Source organism: Mesoplodon bidens (assembly GCF_964165515.1).
Source record: "Mesoplodon bidens genome assembly, chromosome: 1".
Taxonomy (NCBI): Eukaryota; Metazoa; Chordata; class Mammalia; order Artiodactyla; family Ziphiidae; genus Mesoplodon; species Mesoplodon bidens.
The window spans coordinates 70672198-70696293 of NC_138176.1; the positions used below are offsets into that span (position 1 = coordinate 70672198).

General features: G+C 52.2%; 1 protein-coding gene across 4 annotated transcripts in view; it reads right to left on the minus strand.

The window, feature by feature from the left end:
• The window catches only part of JAKMIP1 (janus kinase and microtubule interacting protein 1), a gene marked incomplete at both ends in the record, with an annotated part of 72643 nt that overhangs the window by 17343 nt on the left and 31204 nt on the right, over positions 1–24096 (minus strand). For 2 of the 4 annotated variants that reach the window (XM_081233708.1, XM_081233707.1), the window contains 9 exons: positions 1241–1309; positions 7171–7236; positions 7762–7815; positions 8565–8666; positions 11260–11358; positions 13201–13263; positions 16315–16398; positions 17778–17906; positions 19085–19213. In XM_081233708.1, coding sequence (XP_081089834.1) covers positions 1241–1309; positions 7171–7236; positions 7762–7815; positions 8565–8666; positions 11260–11358; positions 13201–13263; positions 16315–16398; positions 17778–17906; positions 19085–19213 — 795 coding nt within the window. Of the gene's footprint in view, positions 1–1240; positions 1310–7170; positions 7237–7761; positions 7816–8564; positions 8667–11184; positions 11359–13200; positions 13264–16314; positions 16399–17777; positions 17907–19084; positions 19214–24096 lie in introns of those variants that run through there. The other 2 variants (XM_081233710.1, XM_081233709.1) reach the window with 1 other exon arrangement.

Here is a 24096-nt window from a genome sequence, read left to right on the forward strand (position 1 = left end):
CTCCTGCGTGAATCCCCAGCAGGAGCCTCACTGGCCCAGGAGCCTTGATCAAGCCTGTCCCAACTCCCCCCAGCTTCCTTCCTCTCAGGTGTCTGACCTGGTTCCCACGCCCCGGGCTACGGGAATCCTTCTCGATTCCTCTTGTCACATCCCAGTGGACCTTGGATGCAGCTGGTTCTCAGATGTGGCTCTTCCTCCCCACACCAGTGGCATCACCCACCTCCTGATTACTCTCACTGCTGTACGCACCCTCCCCACTCTCTGGTCAGTCAGTCCCTGAAAGCGTGATCTCTCCGAAACCCAAATCTCTTTTTTATTACTGATTGGAGGGTTTCAGGTTTAGAGCTCAGCAGTTGCAGCCACTTGATTTTATAGAGGAGGAAACAGAGGGCCAGAGAGGACCAGTGCCTTGCCCTAGACGCCACAGTTCACTGGTGACAGAAGTGGGACTAGACACCCAGGCCTGGTGATTCAGCCCAGGGCTCTTCCCACCCAATACGCTGCTTCCAGGCCTTAGGCTCTTCCTTGCTCCTCCCCCTCTCATTTCTACTTAGAAAACTTGATTTGGTCTTTGAAGGCTCAAGAACCATCTCTTCTGGGAAGCCTTCTCTGACATCCCCACGCTGGGTAAGATGAATCCTGCTGTACACTCACGGCACCTGGTGAAGAGCTGGCATCGCTGTTTATCAAGTACCGTGTGTGCCAAGCACTACGTGAAAACAGGCCATGTGTCCATTATCTCTCATCCCTATGGCCCAGTGAGGCGGAGATAGGAAACCCCATTAGCAATGAGGAAGCAAAGTCCAGTGTGTCTCTCCCAAACTCATGGCCAAGAAGGGGCAAGTGAAGCCTGGAGCTCCATCCTGATGTCCCTGAGCCCCTGGTCCAGGTGCCTCCATACCACCAAAGTGCCTCCCCTAATGTCCCCACACGACACTGCCACTGCCAGCTCCCACGCATACATCCCCAAGGGCTTGCAGGCTAGACAAGGCAGGGACCCCGCTATTCATTACTGAGCTCCTAATCCTGGCATAGCGTCCAGGATAGCAGAGGCTCCAAAAATATGTATCAAGTGAATAACTGAGTGAATGGATGATACTTACACAGGACAGCCATGAGAGCAAAAGCAAAATTTAGAAATGCATGCAAATCAATACAAAACACATGCAAGGCCTTCCTGGGAAGTGAATTATCTGAGCTCTGTCAACCCCCCTCCCTCCTAGGGGGTTGCATCTTTTACCTTCTCTTTCTCCAAGTCTAGCATCTTCTGGGTCAGGGCCGCCTCCGTTCCCTCTATTTGCTTCAGCCACTGGAAAACAGCAGGGACAGAGGGCGCAGCTAGTGAGAACAAGAGCTCACTGGGGGCCATCCTCCAAGAGGAGGCTCCTGGCCCGGAGAGGGTCCCCATCATGTCCCAAGGTGGTCCTCGAAATGGAATTTCAGAGTCCATCCCGATGTTTCAGCTTCGACAGATGTCAGCTCAGGGATCATGGGTACACACACGTGCGTACGTGCATGCAGGTAGGTGTGGGGTGTGAGCCCAGGCAAGCCTATAAGTAGGGGAGGTTGTGGGTGTGCATGGTGGATACATGTGGAAGGCTGCGAGTGTGTGCCCTGGGATCCCCGCAGCCGGGCAGGCGAGCCTCCCTGGGTTCTACCCTGCCGAGCACTGTGCTGGAGGCTTCACGCCTGGGGCCTCGTCCGGCCCCCTCATGACCACCCCATGGAGAAGGCAGCATCTCCCCATTTTGCAGGTGAAGACATGGCAGCTGAGTTAAGTCACTTGTCCAAGGTCACACAGGTGAGAAGTGGGGATTTCGAACCCAGCCTGCGGGACTGCACCCCTGCAGCCACTGGGGCGTGTCTGAGCAGCCAGGGGCACCGCGGGATGCAGGCGTGAAAGGGGGTCTGGCCATGCAGGGTGTGAGGGCCTGAGAGCACGGGCGGGGGCACCTGCCATGGGCTGGTGATGGGGGTCCATCTGCCTGTTCTCAGGTCTGGGAGGGGGTGAGCAGGAGGCAGGCAGCTGTTCTTCAGGTGTAGGCACGTGGGTGTCTCTTTACGAGGAGCCCACCTGAGAGACAGGGGGAGGTCCACACACCTGGCTAACGCCCTGTGGGGATGTTTTAGGTTTTAGGGGTGTCTGGGGGTGTCAGTTTGACAACATGTGTAAACGTGTACATTCAGCCTCCTCTTTGCTAAAGCCAACGGATGACCTCCCTGCCGTAGGCCTGCCTGCCGCCCACCTGTGGACACGCCCCTTCCCGACGGCCCAGACCCTTAGTCCTGCTCCTCTGGCTGCGGCTGCCTGTCCTGGACTCTTGGCGCCCTCAAAGTCCCCACACTTGGCCATCCCCTCTCCTCAGCACTCCCCCCGGGGTTCCACCCTCCCCTATGCTCTCTCCCTCTCTGAAATGTCCCCCTCCAGCCCAGATCTGCCCCCCACACCCCGATGCTTCAAGCTCCCTGAGAAAGGGCTTCCCTCGAATGGGAAGAGCCCCAGCTCACCTTGACTGGGAAACTGGGAGCAGCCACGGCTCCTCCCCCTTCACTTCCTAAAAGTTGGTTCTACCCTCTCCCGTTTCAAAACCCCACCCACCACACTCCACCACCACCACCCAGCGCAGGCCCCCTCTCAGCCCCCAGGCTCACGTCGGACCCCAAATCCCCTTCTGCCCACCAGCCAGCGTGTTCTCTCCAAACACTTAGCATCTCTCATGGACCTTCCCTGCTCCCACTGAAAGCCTCCCCAAGGAGATCCCATCGCTCCTGACAATGGCTGGGGGACCAGCCATGCCTTCCCTCACCTCAGGGCCTTTGCACATTCTGCTCTCTCTGCCTGGAACATCACCACCTCTCCCATCCCCAGCTTCAGCCCCAGGCCTTTTTACCTACTCAGCCTCTGGACCTGAGTTAGCTGAAGCCTGCCCTGCTTCCTGAGTCTGTGGGGCCTGGTGCCCTCCATGGATCCCCTGTCACAGCACTCACCTGACAGATTGCTGTTTCCCTCTTCCCACGACATGGGATGTGTTCTGTTAAATTTCCTTACCCTGCACAGGGCCTGGAGTGAGGCAAGCACCTAACAGACGTTTGCTTAGGGAAGGAGGATGCAGGGGTCTGGAGGTCTGTGGGGTGTGTGCTGGCTCCATAGTGGGAACAAGCCTAGATAAAGCTCCGCCCACAGAGCCTCCCCGCTAAAGTCCATGTTAGCATGGCCCCCAAGAGCGGCCCCAGAGCCAGCCGCAGAAGCAGGCACCCAATGCAGCATTGCTTTAGACGGTGCTGAGCCGGTGTGCAGTGTCTTAGAAACAGGTAAGCATATTTTTGACAAGGAATGAAAAATATTTCACTTTTTACTATCCTAATGCAAGCAGTCATAAAATGAATAAAATAAAATGGAAAAAAATCCAGTTTTGAATCACTACAAGCTGCTCTTAGGTTTTGTAGAACATAATGTCCAGTTTTTTTTTATGGTTAAAAAACAAAGATTTGACAGGCATATTATGCACATAAAGAAAAAACCTGACAGGTCCTCTTCAGCCACTGGGAGAATAAAGTGAGAACAGAAAATGCTGGCCCTGGGCCTCCTGGCGTGTGAGGGCACGGATTTCTTATCGGAGTCCGGCCAGATGTCTATGGGGCCTTGCTCTGGGGTGAGAACCTGGGGAGTGGGGACAGGGTGCCTGCCTGCCCCCAAACCCTCAGGGAGAAGTGAGTCAGCCCACAGGGCGCGGGAAGAGGACTCTCGTGGGAGGTGTGGCTGATGCACCTCCGCCCCAACCGGCACTTTGCCCACAGGTGCAGGACCCTGATCTCAGAGCTGGGGAATGGGGGACCTCCCCCCTCTAACACTCAACCCTCCCTTCAGAGAAGGGTCCCAAGGCCTTGACGCTGGGCCAACTATTAGAAAGCTTGCCTGTGGCCTAAGCTGCATTTTCTCATCTGTTGTTACCAGTGAGAGCGTGGATTTTTAAAAACTTCCACCTTTCTGATTGATTTTGGACTCGATGGAGAAGAGGCATGACTTGTGATCACTTGTAAGTCCCCCTGATGCCCCATGTTCTCTGCTCAGCATGTGTGGTGTGTGTTTGGGTTGAGGCAGCTAGGCGACGTCCCCAATCTTGGACTCCGCTGACCAGAGGCAGGTCTGGAGGGCGCTGAGATGGGCCTGCATGTGTTTCTCTGAACCAGACAGAGCAGGGCTTCCCCAGGTGGTGATGGGAGGAGGGCAAGCGCCCAGGGCAAGATGCCATTTGCAGCAAGAGTGCCAAGGGACATGCAAACTAGTTTGAGTCGCACTTCGCTTATAGGCTACGAAAGGAGCCTTGTGCTCCTAAATAGAAAATTGAAGTGGACCTCAGTACTGCCAGTCAGATACCAGTACTGAATGGCAATTTTTTAAATGAGGTGTAACTTGGTTGAGGGGGCTTGACTGAGGACGTCGCAGGGGCCTCTGAGCCCCACTGCGAGATTTTCTTCAGCACCCATCAGCCCCGGGGTGACCAACTCGTCCCCGTTTGCCTGGAATTGTCCCCGTTTCGGCACTGAAAGTCCCATGCATCCTGGGGAAACCGGACAGTCGGACACCCTGGCTGTCCTGTAGGTGCTCCCAGGGGAGTCCCGTTGACCCACTTTTCTTCCGGGGGTGAACTCAGCACAAAGTTCTCTCCACGGGGGAGACACGGCACTTCCAAAACTCTGGGCCTTCAATCACAGACACGCGGCAGAGCTAGTGTCCCTGAGGATATGAGGCAACACCAGTCTAAGTCCAGTCCCCACAGACTGTTCCAAATGGGGAACTGGGCCCCTCTCACCTGGTCCAGAGTCGGGCCTCTAAAAGCCAGCGCCGGGCACCGCCTCTCCTGCCACCACCCTTGTGGGATTTCGGGAGGAGCTGGCAGGCCAGGGCAGCCGGCACAGCTCTCTGCGTTTAGGGTGCAGAGCGTAGTGCCAGCCAGCCGGCTTGGCAGGGCTCTGTGGTCATTGGCAGACAGGCAGCAGCCGGCGGGGGCTGGTACAGGTGGGCATGGGGTGGGCGACAGGGTGAAAGCAGACAGCAGCCGCATGCCAGGCAGGCCCCGTGTCCTCTGTGTCCAGGGACCCGTGCTGCTAACCTTGCACAGTTGTTGAGAAGAAGAGGAGCCCTGAAAGCCTGAGCTGGGGCCAAGGCCGTGGGTCTGGAACCTGGTGTGGGGAGGAGAGTGTCGGGAAGGGCCCGGAGCGGGAGAACTTGGTAACTGGCAGAGGGCTGGGGATTCCCGCCAGTCTGCCCCCCTCCAGGAGGCTCTGGGGGTAGGAGAGAGGGAGAGCCCCCTCCCCAGGCCCACTGCCCCAGCCCCACCCCGAGTCCCTGGCAGTTCCTGCTCTTTGCTCACTGTCCACAACCATCGATCAAACACCTCTCAGTCCCCAGCCTTGCCCCAGGCGCTTGGCAGCGAGGCTTGGTCCCATTTAAACGTGCCGTGTCCTGGAGTCCTGACACTAACTCTGCAAGGCTCGCGGCTCAGAGGGATGAAGGCGCTGGCCTGCAGCAGCCCCTGCAGTTGGCGGGTTGTCGGGGGGCTAAGAGCCAGCCCAGGAGGGGCCTCCGGGGGATAAGGAAGGAGGCCTGGGTCTGGCATCGTCACGTCCTCCGGGCGTGCTGGACGCTGGGCACTCGGAGGCTCATTCTCAGTGAACGTTGGAGTGAACGAGGAATGAACTGAAAGTGTCTGCTGGGCTCTCTGTGTGACCCCCTGGAGGCTACACTGTCGCATTTGGCTCTCCTGGTGAGAGGGATGTTTACTGAATGCACACTTACCATCACCTGTATCTGAGGGGCCACCAGCCAGCCAGGTATGAGTCATCCTCATCTCCCGGCCCACCTGAGGACACAGACTCAGCCAGGTGACAGTAGCAGTGATGTGGGCGTCGCCACTTAACCACCTGTGTGACCTCAGCAAGGGTTTTGCCATAAGTCTGTTACCAACGTCTAGTGCCCTGTACACGGGGAAGGATGGACAGGTGCTCAGGGAAGAAAACTATATTTTAAATGCCCTTCCAAAGATTCTGGAAGGAATCCTGATGAAGGTCATTAAGACTTCATCATTATAAAAGTAGCACTTTAAAGTTTAACTCATGTGCTTTAAAAGAAAAAGATCTATAGACCAGACTACATTAGCAAGTTGGGTATGCCTAAAACAGCCTAAATTAACGGAAAAGGCAAACCAGGATGTATTTTTAATAAATACGGCAGTAAGTTATTATATTTAGTATGTAAAGCACACAGATAAGTCAGTAAGAAAAACCATAGTTATGACCAAATACGTATTAAATAAGTGAATAGATGAATGCATGATTGAATTAATGTATGAATGAATAAGTAACAAACAAGGGCAATGGAATGTAATTACGATTCACAAGAAAGAAGAAAATGGATAATAGACAAAAATCCATTATCACTAGCACTCAAATAAATGAAAATTAAAATAATGACATCATATAATTTCTGCCTATCCTATCAGCAGAGTTCTTAGTGGTGACATATGCCTTGTTGAACAAGAAACCGGCAGCGGTAACACTCAGGTAGAGGGGAATTGGTACCACTTTTCTGGAAACCATTTGACAGCATGAAAGCTCTTAAAAACTCTCTTACCCATCAGCCCAGTGATTCCACTTCTAGAATCTATCCTGTAGAAGTGTTTTAAAATGTAGATAGAAACTTATGGGTAAAGACGCTCATCGCTGCATGATGGTAAATAGAAAAAAGAGCAGAAATGCCCTCAATATCTTAACAGCGAAAGAATCATTACTGAGGGTGTGGCTATAGGTGGAATGATGCAGGGCCGTTCATTCTCACGGTGGAAGCTTATGAAGCAGGATTAAAAACTCAAGTATGATCCTGACCAACGTTTATAAAAGGGCGTAGGAAAAAACTGGAAGGAAATAGACCAACTGTCGCAGATGGTTTCCTTGGAGGGGGTTTTGATTTCCTTCCACGGTCTCTAAGTTTTCTACCATAAGCATGAGTGATTTTCAATCAGAAAACAAAAAGGCATGCACGTGCGCATGCAGACACAGACGGACCAGAACCATGCTTCCAGAACAAAGCGAGACGCCAATGTACAGTTTCTTGTATGGTGCCGGGAAGCTCAGACAAGGTGTATGGACAGAAATGCCGCTGGGCTCTACCTTTTCACACAGGGCAAGCACAGTTCCAGCCTGGATTATTGCAACCTGTTCTTCATTTCTCAAATTCTAAAACACAAAAATGGGCAAGGGCATTTTACACTGATCTCACATCACGTGCAGACAGTCAGCCCTACACAACTCTGACAGCGGCCTCCCCGGGGTCAGCCCCACTCACTGACGGGACCAGATGTGACATATCTGAGGACCGGCCCTCGGGGTGGGAATGTCTCATGTAGTGGCACTGAGCCTTTTAGAAATAGGGCCTCACTCAAGCTAATCTTTTAAGAAGGCAAAAGTCTCACTTTCTGATTTCAGAAATCTCGAGGGATTCCACTTTCTTTCTGGACACTCATTTTTAGGCTTTCTTTCCCCTCATCACTCACGGGCTATCAGGATGATCTAACTTCAGAACCCCACTTCTGATGGACGTGGACCCAGCCACCCACGCAGGAATGTGGCCATACAAAAGCCTTACATTGTACTTAGTAGATCTCTTAGGAAGAAATTAAAACGAAACGAAACAAAAGCCACACAGAGTACACCCGAATCAAAACAAGAACACAAAACCGGAAACCGATCGCTCATAGTTACCCCATTATCGCCAAGGATATCTAATTTCTTCATAAGTTCAGAAATATTCACATCCTGGAAAAGATGTCCAACGTTCATTTTGTGTGAGCTACAAAGACCATCCACACCAATCTCTAGGGCCTCAGCCCTCAGTCCTTGATAAGACACCTCTCCATTTCTTGTCTCTTAGAGCCTAAGGCCGGGCAGAGAGTTACTCTTAGCAGTTCCTTCAGGGACGGAGGGCGGGCTGGTCACTGCTGCGTACTGGCTGAGTTTTACACCAGCACAAACACCGCTTTCTAGAAAGGTTCACGGAATCCTGTGGGTCAGAAGGACCCCTCTGTGCCCGTGGGCCTAGCAGGACTCCAGGGTCACAGCAAACGCTGAGCTGCTAGAACGACCACAGCTACTGTCTCTAGAATGCTCAGCACACTCTGGGCACTGCACTGAGCCCTTCATGTTCACTATCTAATTTAACTGTCACACCCACTTCACGGTGTGGGTGTTGCCACTCAGCTCTCCTAGATGAAGAGATTGAGGGTCAGAGAGGTTACAGGCCAGAGCTGGGAAGTGGCCAAGCTGGGGTTTGCCTTCAAGGCTGCATCCCAAGGCTCTGCTCTTTTAACATGAGTACAAGTGGGGTAACATTTGGTGACCCGCTGGAATAACGAACTCTGACTTTCAAAATATAGTGGAGGGATGGGGGTATCTTGTTAAAATCATTTCTACCCCTGGCACCGGCACACGATCCCCTTTCCAGCTGAGCCTAGCATTTGAGCAGGCTGTGGCCGTAGTAGAGCGGGGGCACCCCCCAGGCACGCTACCTTAACTCCTTCCTGGTGACAGAACAGCTGGAGGGCGCTGCTGTTGTTCTCGGGGAAGGTGCTGATTTGGAGGTTAAATGCTGGCGACCTCCGCTCTCTCTCCTGGGGAAAAGATTTGGTTTAAAAACAGAACTTTATTGGATTATTTACCACTTGCCATTTTCCCACGTTACTCAGCAAAAACCAACGAATTCCAGTTGGCAAAGGTGTTACTAGAAAGCACGCATTCAGGCTACAATCTTGATGGAGACTGTGTCCTGTCTGCACCACAGTGGATCTCCTGTGGACACGGGGTTACTTCTTAACCTCATCAGCTGGGAAGAAGTGGTTAGCAGAGTGTCATGAGTTAACCTGCTGACGTGCTGATGGAAGCTCAGGAAGCCACACTACCATCATTAAATACTCGGTAAGAACCAGCGCGTGAAATTTCAACAGAAATCATCGTTATCTCATTTCATCCTCACACAACCCCACGAGGCAGCCATGACTGCTTCCGTTTTGTGGACAAAGAGAAGGAGGCTGGGGAGGCAGAGACCCCCCGAGGTCCCACATGAGTGAGTGGCAGGGCCAGGACCCTGACCCTGGCTTCACATCTTTTTCAATATAATCTGCTGACTTTGTTCACAATTTGTTTTTGAACCGCACTAACACTCCGATGATCATTCTACCTCTGCCTTAGATTAATAGTCAAATCTCAACTACTCAGGAAAGAGAGCAAGCATTTCCCCAGAAGCAATACATTAATCATGTGTAAAGTGACAAGTTTTTAAAAAGGACAGGAGAAGCCCAATTACTTACAGAAATAAAGTACAGCAGCAGAACAGTACTCTGGTCTCAAATGTGTTTTCTACACAGAGCTGCCTTTAAACCCTGAGCAATGGACAGGTGAGCCAGCAGAGAAGCCCTTTCCCAAATGATACCTTGAAATCAAACTGCTTTTATTATCTCAAAATTATGGTAAGTAAGCTTGCTTTGGACCATGCCTGCAGAACCTAGCTACAGAACCAATGGGCTTCTTTAGCCATTCAACTAAGAGATGTAGCCAAGATGAGCACCAGATGGCAGGTCTTAAGCAGATGCTCTAAAGGAGAGAGGAAGGGTGGGGCCATTAATTCAATTAATTCCACGAAGCCCCAATCTGCCTAACCTGGTTTGAATCACTTTAGATAGAAAACCTTATTTCTCTTATTAGACCAGAACAACACAATTCACAATGGTTCCGTGCTACAGATGCCTCTTCTACCTGTAATGCTTACTTAAATGGGGTCTCCACAGAAAAGGTGACAAAAGAAAGCTCATGTTTTATATGAACAAAAGTCAAAAGACTGGTTTCCAATGGCTCCAAAGGATGGTGGAGACACTCAAAGAAAGTTCTAGTAAAGTGACCGATGCTTATGGAATTCTCATGAGAAAGACACATAGCAAAGAGCCATGAAAGGTTTTCTAACAGTGGCAGTAGTATTAACCATGACCTTTCCTAACTTCTGCCGCAGGAACGAAGGAAGGACTCAGTTCAGGTTCAAGCAAGAGCTGAGTCGCACGGCAACACTTGGTTCTGAGACATTCAGGCCATGGTCCATGTCAGCACAACAAAGAACAAGATGGGAAGTTCCAGTGCAAGCAGAGTTTTAACTGAGGCCGGGAGGAGAAAACAAAATCAGAGAAACACCAACATTGCCAAGGAGCTCGCTTTTACTGAGGGTTCTGGACATGCAAAGGCTTCAGCGGAGGGAGAGCAGAGCCGTGTCACCACAGATGCTTAGAGAAAACCAGTCACAAACTCAGGTGATGTCTCACAGGTCGATGATTTTTAAATGGAAACAAACAAAAAAGGAGTATGAAGTGGTAGCAAGGCAATACAGTAACACACCCGAGGCAAGGCTCCAGTTGGAAGCAATAATCCCATGAATATCCCTCACACTGGATCCAACTCCATGTATTTGGGAAGTCACTGAAGATTTGGGACACGATTTCTACCTGTGAACAACATTCAACCTCCCTTCATGCTAAAGAGTCGTTCTGAGTTGCCGTTTGAGTTACAAACAACAATTGTGTTAGTCCAATACTGCTTGCAATGTCTGTATTCAGTGCATCAAGGAGTTGGAACGTTACAAGCTTTCTCAACCGCCTATGCAAATACCTCCTTTTACCCTGTTTACTTACCTTGTGTTTACCTTGGCAAATAGAAAATGGGCCAAACTAGCAGTAAACACATCATAAAGTCAGCTGCGGGCCAGGTCAGACCCCGCTCTCTCAAAAGGTGAGATTCATGCATGCAAGGTCACTTAAAAAGGTGTGTTATTAATTGCAACAGTGCTTCTGTCCGGGTTTGCAGAATGCATACCAGGTGACTATGCATGCAAGAAGGAAGTAGTTATGGAAATGAAACACAAATAAAAAAGGCAAAATATTGCAAAAACAAATTATTTTATTAAGTGCAAAAACAAGCCGTAGGCAATAAATATATTAGCTCTGGTACATGTCCAAAGACTTCGGTGAGCATTCTCTCCAGAACATATTAAGGCAGTGAAATTATTCTGAACATACAGATTTAAAAAAAAAAAGAAAAGAAAACAAGTGTCACACGTCCCCTTACACATGCTTGAAAACATCTGGGACTTTACATGAATTTCAGTTTGGGCTCAAAGAGAATGTCTGCTCCGTTTGAGAGTTTACAACAGATAGAGTCTCTTACTTCGAGTTCTAGCACTCTGAATTCTAACAGCTCATTCTGATCCTTTGCGTCTTGCATTTCGTTCTTCAGCTGGTTCTCTTCCATTTCCAGCCTGTAAATCTAGAGCAGAAACACCTGTGGGTTAACGGGTGGGAGAACCACTGTCTCTCACCAGGGGCCATGAGAATGTGTCCCTCGATCACAGACGCCCTTGGTGTTGGCCTGAGGACACAGGGGCTGTCACCAGGGGGAGGGTGGGAAGGGGAGGCTTTCAGCGAGTGGGTGAGGCTGGCCTTTTCTGCTCCGGGAGCTGGGGATGGCACAGACGGAAGCCCCGCCTGCTGCGCCCCTGCGGCCCCGAGCCTGACCCAGCATGGGGGCCAGATGTTTGCTGAATACACGAATGGTGGGGAAACTGAGGCATGGAGCGATTCAGTCCCTTCCCCAAGGTCAGTCGTGGGGGAAGCAAGAGTGATCCCCGAGCTTGTCTGAGTTCCTTCCGATCCAGCCCCCCAGTCAGCCCACCTAGAGTCCGGCCAGTTGCAGCAGGAAGGCACCCTGTACTCCCCAGAGGGCTCCTATGAGGAGCCCGAATGGTAGCAGATCTCCCCAAAGCACAGTCTGGGAAGGGGATGGCCTAGGTCCCAACCCCCCGGGGAGACCCTGGGCCAGCTACGTAGCTGTCGGTACCTTAGAGGCAAACAGCAGCCCCCCCACTAGGCTGCCTGTGGTGAGACTAAGACAATGCATGGAAACGAGGGCCCTGGTGGGTCACGGTCACCTTTCCTCCCTCCTGTCTCTACTGGGGTGGTACCGCCCCACCCCTGGGAGACATTTGGAAACAGTGTGAGAGCTTTCCGTGCCTCCCAGAATATAGAGAGCAGGACCAAGGATACAAAATCTCTCTCAACGCATGGGGCTGCCTCGCAGGACAATGACCAGTCCTGTCCCAATGCCCCAGATGTTGTGGAGAGACACGGGACAATGAATGGCCACACAGCAGGCCAGTGCAGAGCTGGGACAGGGCCGCGGCCCCCCACCCAAGGCGGCAAGGCTGGGCTCATACAGTTGGGGCATTCTAGGATGCTTAGAAGCTACGGCCTAACCCAGGTCCAATTCCACTAGTACGGGAGGTGCAGAACAAGCAAATCTATCGGGACAGAAAGTAGGTTGCCAGGGACTGCAGGGTGAGAGATGGGGAGAGACTACAGATGAGCACGAGGGATCTTTAAGGGAGGCTGAAAATGTTCTAAAAATTGCATGGTGGCGGGACTTCCCTGGTGGTCCAGTGGTTAAGAATCCACACTTCCACTACAGGGGGGCACGGGTTTGATCCTTGGCTGGGGAACTAAGATCCTGCATGCCGTGCAGCACAGCCAAAAATTTTTTAAAAAGATAAAAATGTCGTTGTGGGGATGGTTGCATGACTCAGTAAATTTACTTTAAAAAAAATCACTAATTATTCACAAATAAGAAAAAAATAAAGCTAAAGTCTTATCCCAAAGCTATAGATCTACTCGCCAAGCTGACTCCGTGAGAGAGCTCTGGCAAGTTCCTTGACCAGAAAGTTCCATGACCAGAGAGGGAAGGCCAGGCTCAGCTGTGCCAGTGCCACGGCCTCTGGTCCATGAACTGGACTATGACCGCCGAGGGCCTGCTTGCCAACCAGTGCCTCAGGCCCCTGCACGGGGAGCAGGCAGGGGAGGAGGTCTGGAACCCAAGGCAAAATGGCAGAGGTGGCCTGGAAGCCCAGCATCAGAAGAATGGGCAGCCCCCATCATGTCTGCAGGGTGCTCTAAACCAGCTCTGTGGACCCCGCCCCAGAGGACAGAACCAGGACCAGAGGCCGGTAGCCCCCAGGAGGGGCGTGGGTCAGACTCCCGCGGCCAGAGCAGGCCTCTGAAGTCCATGGGGGGGTCCATGACACCCTGCAGCAGGGGTCAGGGTGTTTGTGGCACATACCTTTTCCAGCAAGTCTTGGTTTGTTCTGATGAGCAGCTGCTTCTCTTCAACCCATTTGGAATCCTAAGGAAAAGTACTAAATATGTTCATACTCATTGAAGCAAACAGACAGTTAAATAACAAATAAAGTGGCAGTGGGAAAGGTCACTTCGTATGAAACTTTCTATGAAAACGTCAGAGAAAAGGACAGCGGTTAGAACGATCGCAACATCCCTCAAAAACCTGAAAAAGAGAACCAGAGGGTCTGTGGCGCATCCCTCCTCCACCTCTCACATTCCTTAAAGCACAGGGAGCGCGTCTGTATCACTGACAGAAAAGCACCTGCACCGTGACTGAACCGGCCCCCACAGACCCTCCCCTGGCTTGTTCTCTGCGGCCCGCAGGCCAACGTCCAGGCCGCACCCCAAGGGCCTGCCCATACTCAACACACCTGGAGTCATTACAGTAACACATTTCTGCTCACCCTAGACCCTCTGCCCGTGACGCCCTAACCAAGTCTCTTTGCCTGGACAAGTCCTGTCCAGGAAAGTTCCAGGAGCACAAGGCGCTAAGTCTGTCTTTACACCAGCATCCTGAGTGCCTAGCATGGTGCTTGGCACCCAGCCGGTGCTCAATAAATGCCAGGGGATGGATGAAGGAGTACACGAGGGAATTTTCTTCCTCCCTTCCTTCTACCCAACATTATCACCCTGCGCCATCCCTGGGTTGACACACGTGTAGGTCCCAAGAGGCTGAGTCCCTGTGAGGACAGAGCGGTTCCATTCATCTTTTTTCCTGTGGGAGGTTGTTGGCAACGTCCCTCCCATCTCTGTGCCCCTTTGCAACGTGACTCTGCAGCTCCTTCCATGGAGAGATGCATCTCCTCCTGCAACCTCAAGGCTGAGCGTGCCTGCAGCGTGCTTTGGTGACTGGGATATTAGTGAATGTGATGCAGGCAGAGGCGTGGCATGTACTTGTGCTTTGGGGCCTGCCTTTTCTTCCTGCCCCCAGACCACCAGGTAAAGGAGCCAGGGTAGCTTCCTTAAGGATGAGAGACCATAAGAATCTGGCCAACAGCTGGCACCAATGCAAAGACAGGACAGAGAGGCCACTTGGGGCCATCTATCTCCAATCGATCTACCAACAATGAAGCCTCTAGAATGACCCCAGGTGAGACCAGCAGCAGAACCACCAGCTGAGCCCAACCCAAACTGCTGACCCATAAAACTGTAGCCAAATAAAATTTTTGTTATTGTAAACAACTAAGTTTTGGGGTGATTTGTTAGGCGGCGATAGCTAACTGATACATTATCCCACACACCAAGCACAGAGCCTGGCGCAGGGCAAGGGCTCTGGTAAGTGCTCACCAAATGAATGTCCATGTGCTCTTCATTTAGCAGGAACTGAGGGCAGAGCGGGCCCACAAACAGGGCCTAGCACCCTCAGGTAGGAGGTTAACTTATTCGTAGACTGTGGTCAGGTAAGTTACAACCTGTGAGCTCAGTCTGGAAGAGGGAAGCTGAGGTCAACGGCAGGTTAGGACAGGAGTCTGAAAACAGCTTCATCTCTCACCTGGACTCCACCCGGCTGCTGCTGAGTCTCCCTACCCCCCTTCCCCTATGTGTTAAGTACTATTATTAGCCCCATTTTAAAGATGAGGAACCTGAGGCACAAGAGACCACATAACTTGCCCAAGGCTGTGCAACAGGTCAGTGGTGGGGCTGGAATGTGGCAGGTTTGCTGCAGCTTGTGCCCTGCACTGCACTCCTGCCTCCGCAGAGGATTCTGGACCATGGTTACGTGACCAGCTCCCAAGGGCTGGCTGCTACCCTGTGCCCAGTCTCAGTCCTGCATAAATGCTGCTGTGGTGAACTGCTCTGTGCAGGCTTGAGTTCTGGTTACTAGCCAGCTGCCTCCACTTGAATCAGTCACAACCTGAGCCCTCATCCCACTGACTGGACACCAGAGTTAGTTCTAAGCCATCTGCTCTGTAGCTCTTCCTGAGCCCCCGTTAACCCTCCTGGAGCCTCTTACTACCCCTTCCCTTACACCCACCTCCCCACTCCCTGTGTCCCACCATAGGGCCTCTAGTAGCCCGTGCCAGACCTCCTCAGGTCACCCCCTGCCCTGGGGTTGGGGCAGTGGTGCCACCACACACTCCACCTGCCCACACACTCCTTGGCACCCTCACAAGAGGCAGGAAATGTGCCTGTTTAGGCTGAGGCATTGAACAGCCTCTCCTGGCCCCTGTCGAGGAGGATGTGCTGTGGATAGGCCAGTACAAGATGGCGCTGCCTCCAATGCTGGATCCCTGAGTGACCACATGGAGCGGAGACCCTCTGCCTACAGGAGGACATGCAGTGCGTCTAACAGGACAGAAACCTTGTGGTAAGCCACTGAGAAAGAAGTCCCAGTTATCTCTTTCCACAGAGAGTTCTGACTTGGAGAGCATGGCCCACCCGTACTGACCCCTGGGTTCGTGTTGCTTTTAGATGCTACCCTCTGAGAGGCCGGACCTCCACCCAGAGCCCCTCAGGGTCCCCCCCACCCAGGGGACAGGTCTGGGCCCAGGTTTTGCCTCTCTACTGTGTCCTGCTGTCAACATATGCAATGAATTCAAATTCAGAGAATTCCGGCCTAACCAAATTCAGAGAAAGCGCAAACGGAGGTGACTCTAATCTGAGAAGCTCGGGGCCCAGATCTTTATGTGGCAGTCACAGCATGGAATCCCGAGGCCGCCTCTGCCTGCCATCACTCAGAGCTAGCTGCAGGTACCAGTTCTTTTCCACAACTGAATCCTCATAGGCAATGGCAGCTTTTCTTCCAGATTCAAGTCAGAAAAGATTTTGGTGACCACTTTACTTTTGGAATTGTCTCCTATTCTTGTGCATTTGACAAACAAACGAAGAAAAAGCCAAGTCAGGATCTCATAACGTGTCTGATTTTTAAAAACTCGGTAAAGAGGCACGTGAGCTGGGATATTCCTGCCTGGTCTCTGCTAGTGTTTTTTTCTCTTGTCTCTGCAGTGAACGATGCAGATCCAAAGAATATTCCCCTTGGCACCAAGGCCCCGGGGACACCACCAAGGGAACAGAAATGTAAACAGTCACAGAGCACGTGACCGTTTCTGCTCACCTGTCCCTTCTCAACCAGTAACTTCTCCAGATCTTCGATTTTGGCCTGACACCTCAGCAGATCAGCTTGGAGCTGTTCCCGAGTCTGAAATGAAAAAGACCAGGAAGTGAGCACGTCACCCTGGATGGTGACAGGAGAGTGGAAAGGACCAGGCTGCAGGATCCAGTCGTAAGAAACGGGTCCTTTTTTAGGAGCACACGTGCCAACTGGTCTGCCTGGTTCCTCTGTCACCTACAGGTGTGACGTGTTTAAGAACTGCAAGGCCTTGAGAGGCCGTCAGTGCTACCCCCTCAGTTTAGAAATAAGTCTGCAGACTGGAGAAGGGGCCAGTTTCTTCACTCACGTCAGGTCCCAGCCCAGCTGACCAAGTGCAGTGGCTGCATCACGAATGCCAGCAACACTTTCATGCTTGCTTAGCCCATCTCGTGGGCCTTTGCCACCTAGAACAAGGGCTGAATTCCAAAATACCCCAAGGACCAGGCAGGTACTATAAAGAAGGGAGCCAACTGGGTGTGGGGTAATAGGGAGTGGTGGGGACTGTGGCAAACCAGAGGCACATGTCCCATGTCAGGGGGACTGCCACTCAGCGGTTGCAGCCAAATGGGACTATGTGGAACGGGAAGCCCCGTTCTGCCAGGTGTTCTGAGCCCTTGAGAGAAGCCAGGAATCGGGATTTCTATGTGAAATCTCCTGACTTTTAAATGCTGCAAGTAGATGAAATTTTTAATGAAAACCACGATTCAGCCCAAACCACTTCCAGCAGTATACCTCCTCCAATCTATCGGTTATAGGCGGAATGCTCTTGTAGCACTAGAAGCTTCCTTCCCCCAGCCTCACTCACCACCTCCCACCTCACGGGGCTGTTGTGGGAATGAAAGGGGGACATGCTGGGGTGAAACGTTGGCCCCCGTGGGTGTGCTCCCTGGGAGTCCCCCTCGCCTTCAGAAGGAAGGGCCAGCAGACCCTGGTCTGTGTGACTCCTGAAGGTGGGGTGATGGCCCGTGAGTGGACGGTACTACAAGGCAGAGCTCAGCCCAGCACGAGGGCTGGCGTGGCCCAGACCTGGGTGTCCAGCAGAGCACCGTGTGGGCTGGGACACCCCGACCGTCTCTGCCTGGGCTCCTTACGACATTCTTGAGGGCTCCTCAGCCAGGAGAGAGGGAAGTCTGTTTAACAGTGAGCCTGATTTCATCACTGAGTCTTAAATTCTGAAACCATTCTTGCCAATGGACGGCGCATACAACACGTGTGAGACGGCAGCGTTTCTTCTGCGAGTTCCACTGTCCCACTGAGGATGGGCAGATAGTTCCCGTCCGGTTTGCTAAACACTGGAATGTTGCCATGACGGGGGCTGTTAGGCGTCCCCATCCCCGCTCAGCACCCCTACGGAATCCCGATGCCAGAAAGGGCACGAGCCACCCGGCCTCTGCCCAGATGCTCGCCACCCCGCCCGCCGCACCTACCCGGGCCTCTCGCTCGGCGTCCAGCGTCCCCCCAACCTGCTCCTGAAGCAGGGCGTAGGCTCGCTGCAGGGCCTGGTACTCCCTGGTCAGCTGGCAGAACCTCAGGTCAGCCTCTTCTCGGGTTGTAGTCTTAACGTCATGGAAAAGAAAAGCACGAGGAAGTGCGTGACTTGATGTGAACTGTGGTGCCAGGGTCAAGTCAGGCAAAGCGCATGTCCAGATCTCATGACTGCTGCCAACAGTTACATGATGACCCGGTCACTGCCAGGACCTAACTGGAACTCTTGAGCGAAGGGCTCGGGGAGAAGTTGCCTTCTCTGCTGTCAGCGCCCTTCCCAGGAGCTCCCTGAACCCCGGGAATCACTCAGTCACGTGCAGGTGAGCAAGGGTGAGCCTGCCCTGATTGCACGGGTGAGCATCTACGTTGTCAAGGGCGCCTCTCCCACCCAGCACGAGGAGCCCTCCTCATTCTGGGAGTTTCTCCTAAGGAAACAACCACTCAAAGAACATCGCTGCAGTTGTGAAAAACTGGAATCCATGTAACACCTCTCATCGGGGCCTGTTAGGTTAGATGCACGTGCAGATCCATGAGGATCTGCTCGTGACAGAGGGTGATGTGCAACGCAGTGTTTGCTGCCAAAAGATGCCTGTTACACATTCTTGGTGAAAAGAGTAAATCAAAAAGCATGTTTCTGACGTGATCATGTTTCATGGGGTTTCCTGAGTGAATCCCACCAGGTGGGGGAGGTGGGGGAGAGTGAAGCTGCTCTTCCCTCTTTTGTGGCTCCAGCTCACCAGAGCCACGGTCACGGACGCGGGTGTGCACAGATGGAAAGTCAGGAAAGCGTGAGGGCGCTGAGCCACGATGAGAGGCTCCAGGTGGCTTTCACTCTGCTCTTTACCCTTCTCAGTGCTGCTTGGATCCTCTCCTACAACGATATGCCATCTTCATATGCACGGGTGGTGTGTGTGCCCGTGTGAGTGCGCACGCATGTGCGTGTGTGAGCACAGGGGGATGAGGAACAGACCGCCACTCAGCGGTTTTAATGACAAAGGGTAAGCAACAACGCAGCGGCCACAGATCTCCTGTGTGAAAGCAGTGCTGGGGAAGGAAGGGGTCCCCACGTGCTGCCAGCACCCCCATCACCATTCTCAGAACCTGTGAAAGTGGGGACCACCTTTCGTGGACGCTGGACTGTGATCACACAGGTCCTGCAGGGTTCCTGGCTCACAGTGAGGGAGCAATGCCTGCAGCGGCCAGAGGCGGGAGGCGCCCTACAAGCATCCCCAGGGTGAGGTCCGCTTACGTCGTCCAGGTCCTCCTCGGGCGTGGCCGGAGCCCTGTCCGTCCTGTCTGTGTTGCAGGACGTCTCTGACAATGTTTCCGAGTCCACAGACTCTTCGTCAAATCCAAAAAATGTCTCCACAACATGCTTCTGTAAAAGGCAATTTGCAAGACATGAGGAGGGGACTCAGAATCACCTGGATCCTCCATCCCGTCTTCCCCGGGGCAGAGGGGGCTACGATGGGCATCTGGGCCAACAGGGCATCCCAGGAGGTGGGTGGTAGGGTCTGTCTGTGATTGCTGGGGGAGAAAGGGGGCGCCAACTGTGGTCAGAGGGTGGAGGGTTGCCGCAGAGCGTGCTGGCCCAACCCTGGCTCCAGGCTCACGAGCTGATGACCTTTTGCAAGTCAGCCCCTTGGCCCGGCTGAGCGCCAGCTACTTTCTCCATCGGACAGTCATGGAACCCCCCACCTCACCTGTGGGCACAAAGTGAGGTCACCAAGCACCATGCCCAGGGCAGTAAGAGTGAACAGCATCCTTGCTGCACTGAGGAGGGGGAGGGGAGGGGGAACCACGTGAGACGTGGTGTTCTAGACCAGGCACAGGGGAAGGTGGTGAGGCAGAGTGTCCACGGGTGGACCCTGGGACTCCGGCTGGACAAGTGTGGGTCCCAGGTCCTCACCAGACGTTCCCCGTAAGGCAATTTTAGTTTAAATGTTTGTCATGGAAAACTTGGAACACTTACAAAATGAGAAGGAAGAGTGTAACAGACCCACATACACCCAATATTCAGATTCAGAGGCAATTTTAAATGCTCTGTGTGCTGGCCTCCTGGTTACCCTGCCCAGTACTTCTCCCACCTCAAATATCACAGGAGATGGGGCTTCATTCACTCATTCATTCATTCATTCAGCAAACACCTGACTGAGCGCCTTCTATGGGTCAGACACTAGGTTGGGCCTGGGGGCTACAACTAGACCAAAACCAGGCCTGGTCCCTACCACAAAGAGCTTCTGTCCCCTGGGGCTGCAGATGTCAACTCACAATCACCAGATCAACATTCCTTGTCTGAGAAACACTGGCGCTTTTTTCCCCAAAATAGCCCCAGAGAAGGATTTTTATTTGTTTTTACAATCAATGAATGCTCTTGACCATGAAGAAAGAACTATAACTAAATCCAGAGCCAAGCCCAGGCTCCTACCCGCTCATTTGAACCGGCTCCTCCCAGATCCCCCTCCCCCCCGCCCCCCCCGCCCGCAACACACAGAGGGAGGGCTCAGGGCGCTCCCCACATGCGCAGGGCGCCTCCCACTCTGTTGGAGCTAATGCTTGTGTACAATCTCATGTGCCCAGATGTAAGAAAAATGTGGCTGGTACCACAATCAATAACATGATTAGGAAATAATTCAGAATCAGGAAGGGAGAAGAAGGGGGGGCTCCTTTGTCATCTTGTACAGTTAGTGTCTCTCATGAGGCTTTGCTGGAGGCACCTGACCACCGCTGTCACCCATAATGGCTTTGCATTTGGCATTCGTGTTTCTGTAATCTGCTTTCACCCTGTGCTCCTTTTTGTTTATTTAATACAGGAGGGGCAGGTACTGCCCCCTGAACTCCCAAATAATCTCCTCAACAGCTCCATGGGTGGCTAGTGGACACCCCCAAACCAACAGTTCCCACAGTCTAACGTGCTTGTCACCAGCAGCTCCATACTTTTAGTTCCTCAGGCCAAAAACCTAGGTTCCCCCCCACCCCGCCCCCCATGTTCCACGCCTCTGGGAGAAATCCTGTTGGCTCCATCTTCAGCCCAGAATCCTATCCTCCAGGAACCAGTGCCTCTCTCCTGGCTCAAGCCACCAATATCTCGCACTGAAATTTAAAAAACTGGCTCCTACTGTCCTTCCGGCTCCTGCCCTTGTCCCATAACCTGGTGGTCAGATGAACTATTTTGAAACAACAGTCTGGTCGTGTTGGTCCTTTGCTCAAAGCCCACTGGCTCCGCACCATACCTCAGTAAAAGTCAATCCACGCTGCAGTCCACAGGCCCTGCAGGACCTGCCTCCTACTCTGCTCTGGCCTCATCCCCTTCACCACTGGGCTCCAGCCACACTGCCAAGCACACCCCTGCACCTTCCACATGCCTGCTACGGGGCCTTTGCACTGCCTAGATGCTCTTCGCCAGAATGCACAAGGCTCTCTCCCTCCCTTCCCTCAAGTCTTTGCACAAATGTAACATTAAAAAAGACCTCCCTGACCTCCCACCACATCAAAGTCCTAACCTATCCCCACCTCAACCTCTGTTCTCCTTCCTTTATTTTTCTCCATAGTGCTCATCACTACCCAACATAAGACATATTTTGCTTATGTGTCTATTAGCTGTCTTTCTCCTCTAGAATATAAGCCCTATGAAGACAGGGATTTTGTTCCATGAGAGCAAGGATTTGGGCTCTTCTGTTCCCCACTGTAGCCCAGGACCTGACACACTCAAGAAATATCAGTTGTTCAATGAGTATTTGCAATGAACTCAATGCCCAACCAACCTGTTTACCCACAAATAGTGTCAGGTTTGCACGTGACCTCCCTTCCCTCATTCATACAGCCAGAATCAGCTGGGCCTCCACCTGACTGTGCACCCCAGGTGAGTCCACCAGGTAGGAAAGTGAGGCCCTATTAGGCTCCTTTCTGAGTGGAGGTTGGAGGAGACAATCCTACACTCAAATCCCCCCTGCCCCTGGGTTGAGAAACCCCACTTGAGTTCAAGTGTCAACGATGTTCCAGATGTTCCATCTCCAGGGAGCTGTGGCTGTGACACCTGACGGCGGATGCATTTACAGCGCTCAGCTCCTCTGTGCACACGCAGTTCACCTGAGCCTCAGGCTCCTTATTTTTCTGGGCAGCCACTAGCTGACCTCATTTCTTGTAAACACTGCTAATTGCTAGGCCTCTGGGGACAGGCCTGTCGTGCTGAGTGGCAGTGAGCGGTGATGCGGGGAGGGCCCCGCCTGGCACACCAATGGAGCCCCAGGAAACATCAAGCCTCACAGTCTCCGCACGACCAGGACACTATGCTGAATGGTGGTCACTCACTACAGGCGTCATGGGCCATTCTGGGAGGTGATGACTCAGTGTTCCATTACCTAGGACAACCCGCTTTTTGAAAACTTGCAGGACTGCGAGTTAAGTACTCAATTACTGAGCGCTAATACAGTGTATTAACTACAGGCGCCACAGCCGCGCATTTAAAGCAGACCTGCCCAGACCCAAGTGGAGCCCCCTGAAGTATCATGTGGCCCCAGAGACCAAGAACTCTAGGAAGCATGCTGCAGTGAGGGAAGGAGGAAGCAGCTCTGAGGGTGGGGATCAAACACAAAAGGACATTCAAATTACACCCCTATAATCAGAAAGGAGATGAATCCACAAATACACAGCACATACAATTTCCAGGGCAGCAGTGAGCTGACTATGACCTGCCCCCCACCTTGTATAACTTATGGGTGAGGTTAGTTTGTTTCCTCTGAGGGTTAGTTTTTTTAAGTGACTGTATTATATGGGAAGCCAGAATGTACTATGTATATTTATGCCTTTATTAATAAAAAAACAAGATAGAAAAAGACATTTGAACGTTTCAAGTGAAAATCTGGTGGCTGTCTTCTTGGAGACTAAGCAACCCTGCCTTCCACTGCATTTTCATATACACAAAAGAACATACCAGCCTCCAAGGAATGAGAGGAAAATCACCTGCAAATACTGTTTCCTCAAATGCTCGGCTCATAATGGGCTTTTAAAAAAGTCAAGCATGAAAGAAACCGTCGATTTTTTGGAGGCTCCATTGTTCAAAAATTCTCTGGGAATTTCTTAAGAAAAGAGACTTCAGGAGCATAAAATTTCCATCTTTGCCCATTCCAAGTGCATTTTCTATATAAAAGGGGCACACTCCTCCAGACTTCTATTTTCTTTATCACCAAAGTTTTGCCTTGCTGATACCTTTTTACTAACTAATCCAAATGCTTGAAATGCAGTTTGGGCAAAAAATGACAGAAAAATAAACATTTCTTCTCCATTTACATGCTGAATAGACGCTCATTCTTAGCAGATCACATGGGATGGAGAGGAAAAGGGGAGGCACCCCCCAAATAAACAACCCCTCAACTGACTCCAGCCTCTCTCAGCCTCCTCTCTCCTCAGCTGTGTCATTCCCAACAATCGTGGTCACAGGAAGGAGCTCCCCAATCATAGCCACTTACTTTCACGTGGCCACAACCAATCCCCCAAAGCTGGCCACTTACCGTCATGCTTATAGGTCATCTCCTGGCAGCCAGAAAAGTACAGGCACACCAGGGCGCAGAGACAGAGGAAAAAGGAGAAGTACAGCACAAAGAGGATATACTCCATGGCGGGGAGGGGCTGCAGGACCCGCTAGCCGTGTGTGTCGAGGGAGCCGAAAGCCATGTCATTGCCATCAATTTCCAGGCCTCTCTCAAGTCCTAGGAGGAAGCATCGATTCTTCCCCAGAGAATTCTCCTTCCCTCGACCACACAAGCTCACTGTCTTCCTTCTCTGCTGCAGAGTTCTGAGAATGAAGATACTCTGGAAGATGCACCTTTATTAAAAGGGATGCCAGCTCTGGGGCAGATCCGTGGGCTGAGAGGAGCCAGTTTCCAGGAGCCGGGCCTGGGCGTGTCAGTCACAGAGGACGGCCTCCAGGGTGGCTTATTCTCTGGGGGCTTTCCTCCCAGACCCCAGGTTCCCTGAGCCGCCCTGCTGTCGGGGCCATTCCATGGGCCCGGGTCCCTGGATGATTGCAAGGGCCCCCGGGAACAGCGCTAGCAACCATGAAGCTGAGAGAGGCTTCTTCACGACCAGAGCCCAAAACGGGGAGGCTTGGGAAATTTCTCTATTGATCCCCGTCCACCCTGTACACGCCCCGGACTAGCTAAACTCATGGGTTCTCAGCAATTCTTCTGTAAGTATTTGTTTTGATCATTTATATGAACCAAAACAAACCATCATCCAACAGAAAAACTGCAGCTAGAGAGG